We start from the raw sequence: 12,299 nt of genomic DNA, 5'->3' as shown, positions 1-12,299 counted from the left end.
TAGAGCCCCACATTAATCTCTGTTTCTAAGGAAATTGAGCAAACACATTGAGTTTAGAGAATTGAAAAAGCAAAGTCATGATTAAAGGCAAAGTTGAAATGCCTCAGCATTAGGTTATCTGCTCATTTGAAAATAACTTGCAGATAAAAGAATGTGGCATTCTTCCTCACCCAGGATTTCTGTCACTTTGACTTATTCTAGAAATCCCTGTCCAAAGCAGATGGCAAATCATCGAAGAGAAAGTTTCCTTCTGGTGAGTTTCTTCAAGGCTCTCTTTACGTCCCTGTTCCTCAGGCTGTAGATGAAGGGGTTCACCATTTGAGGAACCACAATGTACATCACTGAAGCCACTGCCAGCTTCCTGTGAGAGTCAGTAACTGAAGAACTAATATACACTCCAAAACCTGTCCCATAGAATAAGGAAACAACTGAGAGGTGAGACCCACAGGTGGAAAAAGCTTTATGCTTTCCTCCTGCTGATGGCATTCTCAAAATAGAGGAGACAATTTTGGTATAAGAGAAAATGATCCCAGAGAGAGGAATACCGCCAAATATGCTAGCCATAAAATATGTCAGGATGTTATTTATGAGTGTATCAGAACAGGCGAGCTTGAGGAGCTGAGCAAGTTCACAGAAAAAGTGAGGGATTTCCAGGTCCTTGCAGAAGGACAGCTGCAACACCATCAGACTGTGGAGCAGGGCATCCAAAATGCTGAGGAACAGAGAGAGTAGAATCAGCAAGCCACAGAGGTGGGGGTTCATGATAACCGTGTACCTTAAGGGATGACAAATGGCCACGTAGCGGTCATAGGCCATTGCTGCAAGGAGACAATTTTCAAAACCAGCAAAAACCAAAACAAAGCAGATCTGTGTGAGGCAGGCTATATAAGCGATGCTCTTATTCTGTTCTTTTGTGTTCAGCAGTATCTTTGGGATTATGGTTGTGCTTATACAGATGTCAGTAAAGGACAGATTGGAGAGAAAGAAGTACATGGGTGTGTGCAAGTGGGAGTCAGTGATGACAGCCAAGATGATTATCAGATTTCCCAGGATGGTGACCAAGTACATGGAAAGGAACAGGTAGAAGATCAGGGGCTGCAGTTCTGGATCATCTGTCAATCCCAGTAAAAAGAACTCTGGAGCATTTGTGTGATTTGTGGGTTCCATGTTGTTGATGAATCTGATGGAAAAGATGGGGTGAAAAGACAATAAAATGAATGGTCCCCGGATAAGCAGTAGAAGCAACAACAAAGAACTTTTTAGGAATGAATAATGGTGATAATGCTCCAGACTTACTGCTGATAAACTCCGGAGTGAGGACCATCAATCTGTTTTAACAAGCTCTTCAGACGAATTTTGCACATTTTAAAGTTTGAAACAAGTGCTTAAACTAAAAGAAAACTTCTCTATGTATATTGTGAAGCCAAGAGAATATTCAAATCTTCACATCTGATAATTTCTCCCTCCATCTTCATTTCTCACTCTTCCTATTTCTTCCACTCTCTTTATTGGCCCTTGTTTTTATTGATAACTAACTCTTTTTTCCACTTTGCATCAAGTGCTGAAACTGAAACAAAGAAAAGATATGGCATTTCCTTCTAAAATATTTATTCACTCACACAAACAGAAGGATGTGAATGAAATTATCAAATCTGTCTTGTAGAGTATGGTCCCCAAACTTTGGGATGCCTCCAAATCATCTGAAGGGCTTGTTAAACTACACATGTGTTAGATCATAGAATCACTCCATTTGTTCTTAGGGAAACTTAGGTAAGATGAGGCTACTTCATGGACATGAAGTATATGGTTAGTTCACAGCAAACACTAGGTCTGAGATCAGATCATCTAACTGCTGAATTGACTCACTTGACCAATCTCTGTTAATGCCTCTGGATAGTACAGAATTAGTATTCCTAAATGATCACTCAGATGGCATACTTCCTCTTTAAAACTGTAATATATTCTTCCTGAACAGTGCCCTAAATCTTTTCACTTCCCTACAAGATGTGTCCACCTCTACTCAAGAATATTGTGTGGCAGGTGCATGGAATTCATCCAAGTATACTCTCTACACCTGAGTAAAGATTAAAAAATGTTGCCTATAAAACCGATGTTCAGAAGACTCTCCTGTGGAAATTCTGGTTAACTGTGTTAGCAATGGATTCCAAGATCAATTGGAAAAATACATCAATGAAATTCTCTGTCTCATCCTAAGAGAATTTCTTCCCATAAGGTGATAGGTGGCCTATCATTAAAATAAAAACAGCTAAATCAGAGAAAGAATGAAATGCATAGGTTCCTATGAAAACAGTCTAAGTTTTTGGTCCTTGGAAGATAGGGACTTGCAAGATATTAGAGATATATGTTACTTATAAATAATCAAGTGTCTCCACAGGATTGTCTCTGTAAAGTGGTACTCCTTCCTCTCAATGGGGAAAAATAAGTTGCCATGGTAGTCTTTAGCATTTGGTGTATTTCTTAGACTCAATCAGAATTTATTCCAGATCAAGACTTGCTCTATGAAGGAATAAATTATTTACCTGTATGAAAAGCCTGATGTCCTCATTTCTATAGTGAGAACTGTCATAAAAACTTATGGGGATGTTACTGTGATGAGAATTAAATGGACAAAAAGAATCCAGCAGGCACTCAGCATTTGGGACCCTTGTACTGACATTTCCTATTGTAGTTATTTTTCTTCCATGAACAACAGCTCCTTGTATGTTTCATGCCTCAGAAGAAAGCAAAGGGGTGGGACAAGTTAAGGAAAAACAATAGAAATAGCGAACATCCCTAGACAGTAACTGAAAATTTCAGGCAAGCGTTTATGAGCTGAATCTCCAGATGGGAATCTTTATCATGTAGCAAAGGAATGAAAGAAACATTGATGATATTAATATTCATTTGAAATGGACACATGATGAAATATATAGCTAGTAAGATGAAACAAATAATAAAAAGAATCAAATATATGAATCAATACAAATAATGAAAACCTACAAGAGAAAAAATTTTGCATGACAAAAACTCTATGGTATGAGAAAATCTTAAAATTGTCTGATCCTACATAGATATATTTATTTTTACTACAAATTATTCAAGTGAAAAAATGATATAGAGATAACAAGGAAGAGCTTTGTACCCAACAGTCAAATTTATCAAATTCATACATTTCACTTTTCTCATTGTAGGTATTTTTATTGCAGTAAATAACACAAGTACATGTGAAGTGCCCATATCATGTATTTGCCCAATCTTGATTATTTTCCTTCCTCAGGGAACCCACTACATGAAGTTCATATGTGTTATTTCCCTGCAACTTTTACTATAATTGGTATTACTGATCCAGAAAAAATTGCATTGTTTTTCATTTCGAAAGCTTTATATAAACCATACTGTACATGTCATTTGCAATCGACATTCTTATGTAATTTATTTTTGAATATGTTGATGTATTTAGTCCTGTTTCATTAATGTTAATTAGCAGAGAGTATTCCAATATATTGTTACATCATGATTTATTGCTCTATTCCTTAACTGATAAGTATATGGCTAGTGTATTTCATTCTATACGTGTTTATGAATATACATACAATATAAAGCTATGAATGGCATTACCATTACATTTTATATGGTGTTTTCTCTATGAAGGGGAGAACAATAACTGAGAGGGACACCAAAAAAGGGCCCTTCTGTATGTATATTATTTTGTTACTTTATAAAAAACATTAGAAGCTGATATAGCAGGATATCAACATTTGTCAATTCTAGAATGAGTGAAGGGTGGTCATATGTTTTTTATTTATTATACTATTTCTGCTGTTGTTATATAAAATAGATGGTAATTTAATGAAGAGAAATGGGTGTACCAGGTAGCTGGTTGAGTCTCTCTCTGTCTCCTCTTTTGCCCATGCATACTCACAGCCCAGCAATGGGGTCAATAAACTCTCCTGTGTAATGGTGTACCAATAATCAGGAACAGAAATGAAAGGAGAAACTGACCAAACACCTTTGCCATGTCGGCACAGGAATTCAAGTAAAAATCATAAAGGTTAATAGCAGACATCATGTTTGAGGAAGGGCTGATATCTGCTTTGGAGTCTAATGGGTTCTTCAATATTTTAGAGAAAATAGGAGACTAGTAGATTGAGAAATGGCTGAGTACTGGTATATAAGTACATGGGAACTGTCAACAAGAAGACAGTTTGGCTGCAGTCCCAGGGGACACCTGGTTCTGATGATTTCATGCATGTACCCACCTCAATTCTCCCCACAGATGAATTCATAGTAAAACAACACATTAACGAAGAGAGTTAAGTTACCTGACTGGCATCACTGTGGAATGATGCTTAAAATGTCACCTGGATATTGAAGAAAGAAGACATGTCTTCAGGAATAGCAGAAACACAAAGTGAGGCAACAGGCTCATGGCCAAGAAAGATGATCACTGAATGGAGACTCAGGTGTGTTCCTTCCTGACCAGGCAAGTGCTATTGAATGAGGTTGTCACAGGCTGACTCTTTACAGTCCCTATATCCCTCTGGGATCAATATCCAATGCTCCTCATTAGACAAAAATTTTTAGTGTCATCCTGACTCCTGGGAACAGCAAATACTTAAAGACCAAGACTATGGAAGAGAGAAATTCATGATGGCTAATCCCTGACCCTGTGAAGCCAGGTGTACACCATACAGTTCTCTCCACCAGTTCATGTTCAGCTCCGTTTCACATATGTCATGTACATGTACACATACCCTTTTTTTACAATGAATACCAGTCTCCTCTTTTTAAAGTTACAAATAAAAGCAGCTCTATCTAATTACTGGTACCTTGGATCCTGATCCCAGTTTTAAGTGTTAAAGCATAGTTTATATATTAGGTATAAATAATATGGTTATAAATATAACAAAGACATTGTAAAATTCAAACAATTAGGAGTATTTCATTGTTAGAGTCATTGAATGTTTTCTGTACTTTAATTTCTGTTCTCTATATATCACACAGAAGGATATGAAACAGCTCTGTGATCATTGAGTGTAATCAATATACATAGACTTAATTCTCCCATTTTAAACTTTCATAACCACTTTTCCCTATTTCCACACAGTAGATTCAATGTACATTTTTCTTCACATTGGGAGACTTTGGGTTGCATTATGGTTGTTAATTTTTAATTGTATTGTGATAAAATATTATGACACTGAAAGGCAATAGTGTGCAATTTTGTCCATTATGTAATGGAAGTCATGAGATTTCATCTATAATTCAATAGATGGGGATGATGCTCTATGTTAATATTCACTTTAAAAAACTTTTTAAGAGCTTTAATATTTTCTTATGTTCATCAATTTATTTTGCAATTTCATTCTTTCTATTATTAAATTTTTAAATCCATTTTTCCAGATATATAACCTTAAAATAATATTATGACAAGATGACATAGTAATGTCATTCTTCACCATCTTTAACTTCATTCACTACAATCACATGGGAAATAGGTAAAATATAGAGAGACATAGCTGAGTCAAAAACATAGTTTCCCATGTACCACAAAAGAACTGAAACATAAAGTGATAGTTGAGCTGGAGCCAAGTGCTTTACAGATTTAAGTCCATAGGTGAGAAAGTACTTACTCTTTGGGTAATGAGGATTGAATGTCTTAGAAGAGTAAGTGCTTGAATCCAAGGTCAGAGGTGGAACTTACAACTTAAACATAAATTTACAAGATAGGTTATTACAATGCCTTGTAAAACCCCTACCCAAGAAAATACTAAAAATCATTTTACTAGGCAGGTGAAGTTGTTCCATTCCGTGGCCCCCTTGTGATGCCCCCATTCAGCAGGAAGAAGCCAGACTTGAGATAACACCCTTAATCCCGTGAGATTATGGAAAGAACAACTGACAGTGGGGGATTAAAACCAAGAACTAAGAGGTTAGAAAATCTTCCCTAGAGCAAAATCTTGAGATAAGTGTTGCTAACTGCAGCTGTGCATGTTCAGCATAATCAACTGCTGTTTAAAACTATCCAGGTCTTTCTATCCCTTTTTACTACATGAGTGAGCTGTCTTTCCCAGAAACTCAAGGTCAGACGTCAAGATTCAGTCTTCATGGCCAAACACAGGCTGGTTGGAAGGCACAAACAGCAAGGAGACATGCTGCCCCTCCCCGATCTAACAGTGGAAACACAGAACAACCAGAAAGCAAGAGACAAAATGGCAGCATTAAGCCCTCAAGTAACAATAATCTTGGTTTCCTTATTAAGGCTCCTGTGTCACATAAATCTTATGTTAAATAAGTGTCTATGCTTTGCTCCTGTTCATCTATCTTGGTCTCTAATTTTCAGACCCAGTCAGGGACCAAAATACAGTCAAGTGAAAGTTTTTCCTCCTCTAAAATACTATTCATAAACAATGTTATTGTCCTCTGTTTAATTCTTTATATACTGTAATGTCATTTTTAAACTGGTGTTTAAAAACAACACATTTCATGATTTACCACTCCTGGTACATTTCACTCTGGTTCACTAAATTTCATTATGTTATATAATTCACTGTCTTATGATGTAACAATTAATTTTTTCTTCTCAATTTTTTGGTCTCCTTGATTGTGATGTATATATGTATATACATGTAATATATACACAGATATACATTTGTGAAAAAATGGTTTAAAATAACAGCTGGAAACTGAGCATATTCAAGACTACTTGCCTGGGAAGCAAAGAAGGAGAATGGAGTAGAATATTAAGTGTGTGTCATCTTTATGCATACTACTTTTATTTTAAGAAGATAATTTCAATGGCAATATGTCCACATTTGCAAATTCTGGAATCTGTCCTATTCTCTGTACTAATTTGCCTTTTAAAATATTACATACATAAGTAGAGACACCAGTAGACTGCAGACAGAACCTGTAGAATTTACCTGGTTTTTCACATTCTCCCCAGCCTCCTCATCTCCCCTACCTAGTTATATCAGAAAAAAAAGGAAAACAAGGAGAAACTGACCAGTTTAACTTTCACTGGTAGACAGAGACCTCTCCCTATTTCCAAAATATAAACAAGTGGTCTTCAGATAGTGTTGGCACCCAACAATAAGGAATGACATTCGGTACCAACAATAAGGTATGACATTCAGTTCTTTTCTGGATGTTGAGGAATAAAAATCAGACTTTCTACTCAGGGACACAGAAGTACAGAGTGAACCGCTAGTTTTCTGTGCAAAAGTAATTTTTCTGGGGATGTGACTCCATTGTGCTGCCTACCGACCACACAGATATTAACAGTTTATTTATTGCAGAAGCAAGACTGCAATGACTGAATGGACTATTTATTAAAAGGTGCAGGATCTTAAAAATGAATCTGATTCCTGCCTCACATCAAAGGCAAAACTAAATTCCAGGTGTATTCATTCCTCAAATATAAAAATCAAGACTACAAATTCTTCAGACCCAAGTAAGTAAGGGTTTCATAAATAAGACTTATTGAAAAAAAGGCATTATGGAAGGTATTGACAAATTCAACTAAACTAAAACCAAGCACTTGTGTTCATTCATGAAATTCTATAAAGGATATGCAAAAACAAGCCACACACATAAAGAAGAAATTAACAATGGCTATCACTGACAAGGATTAATATCCTGGTTTTATAAAGGACTCTTAAGAATTAATAAGAAAAAAACAAGCTCAATATACAAACCATAATTAGATAAGTAACAGAGACTAAAACTGAATGGGACATGAATATGTGAAAAGACCATCAATCTCATTAATTATAAGAGAAATGCCAAATACTAAAATAACTTTTTATGCTCAGTAGATTGGTAGCACAAATGAAAGTGTGTTGGTGATGATATAGCTCACTAGAAAATTCTAGTGGGTGTGTAAAGTGGTTCAACCAGTTAGGACAGTCTTTGGAAACATCCAAAGAACATGCACTCCTGTATACCCAGTAATTTTGTCCCAAGAATAAAACACTCTTCTTCCCATCAGGAAACAGGTTTGACAAAATTTACACTTATTTGTTTATTCATAATGCAGAAAACTACCAACCAAAACATCTTTCAACTTCACAGGGATACCTATCTTGTAATGTCACCATACATAACATAATAATAGAAAGCATTGAAAATAAATATATTACCACTAAAACCAACAATGCTATTGAACCTCAAAAGAACAAAGATGGGACTGGCCCTGTTGCCTAGTGGTTAAGTTCAGTGTGCTCCCCTTCCATGGCTTTAGGTTCACAGGTTCGGATCCTGGGCACTAACCTACACCACTCATCAGCCATGCTGTGGTGGTGACCTATATGCAAAATAGAGGAAGATTGGCACACGTTAGCTCAGGTCTAATCTTCCTTAAGCAAAAAAAGAGGAGAAAAAAGAGAAGAATTGACAACGTATGTTATCTCAAGCCAAATTTTCTTCAGCAAAGAAAAAAGAAGAACAAAGATGGAAAAACAGTCAAGACATAAAATACATACATTAAGGTTCAACTTCTTCAAAAAAAGGTAATTTACAAACTTGAGAGAGATACATTTGCGTTGATGAAACAGTAACATTGAATTCTATTGCAATTTTGGAGGGCAAATAGGATCAAATATAGGCAATTTCCTAGGATTCAACCTCATAGAAGAACATCAAACAAATTATAAATTCAGAATTGAGTATTGCATTTGCCATTGGGGGAGAAGGTGTGATATGACTGGAGCACCTTCAAGTGGATTCTCTGGTGGTAGCATTGCTTTATTTCTTTATCCAGGTGATAGATATATGTGTTCCATTATGTTGCTGTTCTTTAAGAAGTATAAATACATTTTCTACACTACTTTGTACATAATTTAACAGGAAAAACTTAGGAAGGGACTTTATATTCCAGATTGTAGACAGTTTCTCCCATAGGCTTCTAATATTTAACTTATGCATTTCAAATGTCAAAGTGCAGCAGGATCTCAGAAAGTGCCTATTGAAGGTGTGAATCCTTTCACATTTCTGCGTAGATCCAAAGTCTGTAGGTCTTGTGCAAGGTCCGGTAAACTTCCTGATGTACAAAAGCCACAGCTGACTCATTTTTGCCAGTGTCCTGTGGAAGTCAATGCAGCAATCTTTAAACTACAAGATATGGTGACACCAGTAAGGGAGCTGACCTCAAATTATGGTGCTGAACGTAATGTCTCTCTCTCTTCCTTCCATGATGACCATCAGAGAAGGCTCCCTGGACACTTGATTCTCCTGGGAGACCTCCATCATTTTCACCCACCAACCCACAGAAATTATTCTAATGGCCTTGCTTTTTTCTGCTTTTGAAAAAATGACCCTCCTAATTCTGCCAGCTTTCATGTTCTGCTGTGCTGTTTTAAACTCAACATTTCCTTCTAAGTCTGAAGTCTACCTCCATAGAAAATAATTTTCTTCATAGAGACACATTAAAAGTTATTGCAGGAGAGGCCAAAGACAAGCCATTCTCTAAAAATTCAATGATTAATTCATGTTACCCAACCATGTTCTCTGTTCTCCAGCAGAGATGAATGAGAAACACAGCAAGATGAAGTGACTGGGGAGAAAGTAAAAACTCAGGTATATTATTACAAATAAATCAATAGGAAGGAATCATAGCAAACAAACTGTGAGGAAAATATTACCAGTCTTTGCTCTTCCAAGATAATAATGCTTCATATGATCATGTTATTCATACCTGAAAAGGCTGCTGATAAATATTACTAATATGGTAAATAAATTTCATTATTGAGATCATTATTCATTATTGAGAAAACTATATGAGAGCAAAATAGTAACTAGATTAATGAATATCAGCAAGATATGGACCACATATGCATATGGATAGTAGTTAAAGTTCACTGAGTACTTTTTATGTGCCAAGCATTGTTGTGAACATCTGTAGCGGTTATGAGGTTGACTTCTTAATACGAATTACATTCCAGATGATGAGTTAGTCAAAACCTCTCATAGTAATAATTTTCCCCAGTCAAGGAATTACATCGAGAAGGAACTGATGATTCTACTCTTAGTGATGAAAGGAAGAGATCGACTCCATAGAAAGATACATTAACAGCAGATCATCTATGAACCACAGGCCCTGGGAAGGACGGTCAGTTTTCTGTTTCATCTGGATATGTTTGCTCCATCTGTTGCAACCATATGGACCACGAGGAGAACAAGACCTAGGATGAAGCCACCACAGAGAGGAATGTATGAAGCCGTACCTTCCAGTTCCTGTATGCTCGTTAACTCTGAAGACCTTATAAGGAAAGAAAACTTTACTTTTTGCTAGATTTATTGAGGTATAATTGACAAAATTGTATAAAATTAAGGTGTTAATATGGTGATTTGATATATGTGTATATTATGCATTGATTACCACAAGAAAGTTAGTTAACACATCTGTCACCTCGTAACTCTATTGTTTGAGCACAATAGACTCAGAGTTTCTTTTTTTTAATACAATGAAAGGATTCCTCACTGATAAAGTTCAATTACATCCTATAACATTAAACCACTAAGATAATCCCATAATGCCATTTTATACAAGATAAAGTGTAGTGGATGTTAATGTTTCCTCGCCCAGTTACTGGACTCAATGGCTACTGAATTGAGGTATGAAATATTAGCTTCCTTGCCTCATAGTGGTTCTAACTCTGAAGGGAAATTCTTGTGGCCAGAACCATGGAACAAGGCAGTAGCAGCCTCTGACAGTCACCGCAGCCTCGATTAGCTCTTTTCCCTGCCCTATCCACTTTGCCGAATTCTCTTCTTCTAAAAACGTTCCTTTCAAAATCACTATTACAATCTGACTCAGGTGCTCCTTCTAAGGAATCTGACCCAGAAACTGAGATTAGAGACTTGGAGTTACTGGACAAGCATCACAGATCTATATAAAGTGCAAATTCGGTCTCCACCCCAAGTGAAAATGTGCCAGGCTATTATGCTATCTGGTCATTTTAGAAGACGGTGATGGAAGTCAAGCATTCTGGTTCACACTGAATTCCTTTCACTTTTATCATTCTAGAAATGGCAGCCAAAGCAGATGACAAAATCATTGAAAAGAAGGTACCCTCCCACTGATTTTTCTCAAGGCTCCTTTCATGTCCCTGTTTCTCAGGCTGTAGATGAAGGGGTTCAACATGGGAGTGACCACAGTGTACATCACTGAAGCTACTGCCATATTCCTGGAAGAGTGTGTAAATGCAGAACTAATGTACACCCCCACACCTGTCCCATAGAATAAGGATACAACTGAGAGGTGAGATCCACACTTTGAAAAAGCTCTATACTTTCCACCTGATGATGCCATTCTTAAAATAGAAGAAGAAATGAGAGTATAAGAGAAAATGATTCCAAAGGGAGGAACAGCACCAAATATGCCAGCTGCAAAATAAAGCAGGATGCTATTGATGAGGGTATCAGAACAGGCAAGCTTGATGACCTGAGAAATTTCACAGAAGAAAAAGGGGATTTCCATGTCTGTACAGAAGGACAGTCTCAGTACCATCAGACTGTGGAGGAGGGCATTCAAAATGCTAATGAACAGACACAGTAGAATCAGCAATCCACACAGGTGGGGGTTCATGATAACCATGTAGCTCAGTGGGTGACAAATGGCTACATAGCGATCATAGGCCATAACCACAAGGAGAAAATTTTCTAAATTAGCAAAACTCAGGACAAAGCAGGCCTGTGTGAGGCAGCCTATATAAGTGATGCTCTGATTCTGAGTTTGAATGTTCAGCAGTATCTTTGGGATTGTGGTTGTGCTTAAGCAGATGTCAGCAAAAGACAGATTGGAGAGAAAGAAGTACATTGGGGTGTGCAGATTGGAGTCAGAGATGATAGCCAGGATGATGAGCAGGTTTCCCAGGATGGTGACCAGGTACATGAACAGAAACAGAATGAAGATGAGGGACTGCATTTCTGGATCCTCTGTCACTTCCATTAGAAAGAATTCTAGAACATCTGTTTGGTTTCTGGGTTCCATGTTTTTGATCTGCTGGAAAAGAGAAGTTCACAAAGCAATCAGAGCTGTGATCCGACACCAGGAGCATCACCAGTGGCAAACACACTCTTGAGAAGGGAAGGAGATGAATGGATGGAAATGCCAAGAGGGTGCCTCCTGTAAGTATATCGTTACTATTTTAAAAGACCTGAAGATGATATAGCAGAGTGTCAATATCTGTTACTTAAGGAAAAGGTTAAAGATGGTCATTGTTCTACTTTTTTTTTTAAGGAAGATTGGCCCTGAGCTAACATCTGGGCCCATCTTCCTCTGTTTTTTATATGTGGTA

The 12,299-nt window shown here is 37.0% G+C and overlaps 2 protein-coding genes across 2 annotated transcripts; both read right to left on the bottom strand.

Moving 5' to 3' along the window:
* Nucleotides 1-228: 228 nt before the first annotated feature.
* LOC124225197 (olfactory receptor 7G2-like) lies at nucleotides 229-1,167 on the bottom strand. The gene has a single exon (XM_046637707.1). It carries the CDS (start codon nucleotides 1,165-1,167, stop codon nucleotides 229-231), a length of 939 nt encoding a protein of 312 aa, XP_046493663.1.
* Nucleotides 1,168-11,053: 9,886 nt separating this feature from the next.
* Nucleotides 11,054-11,992, bottom strand: LOC124225165 (olfactory receptor 7G2-like). The gene has a single exon (XM_046637648.1). The coding sequence runs from the start codon at nucleotides 11,990-11,992 to the stop codon at nucleotides 11,054-11,056; it is 939 nt and encodes a 312-aa protein (XP_046493604.1).
* Nucleotides 11,993-12,299: the final 307 nt, after the last annotated feature.

This window comes from Equus quagga, chromosome 14 (genome assembly GCF_021613505.1).
Source record: "Equus quagga isolate Etosha38 chromosome 14, UCLA_HA_Equagga_1.0, whole genome shotgun sequence".
NCBI classification, from domain to species: domain Eukaryota; kingdom Metazoa; phylum Chordata; class Mammalia; order Perissodactyla; family Equidae; genus Equus; species Equus quagga.
Note: the sequence above shows the minus strand (reverse complement) of the source record. Positions and strands in the feature narration are given on the sequence as shown.

Coding starts and splice junctions, on each gene's coding strand:
- LOC124225197 (XM_046637707.1), bottom strand. CDS start 1,167: ATGGAACCCACAAATCACACAAATGCTCCAGAGTTCTTTTTACTGGGA.
- LOC124225165 (XM_046637648.1), bottom strand. CDS start 11,992: ATGGAACCCAGAAACCAAACAGATGTTCTAGAATTCTTTCTAATGGAA.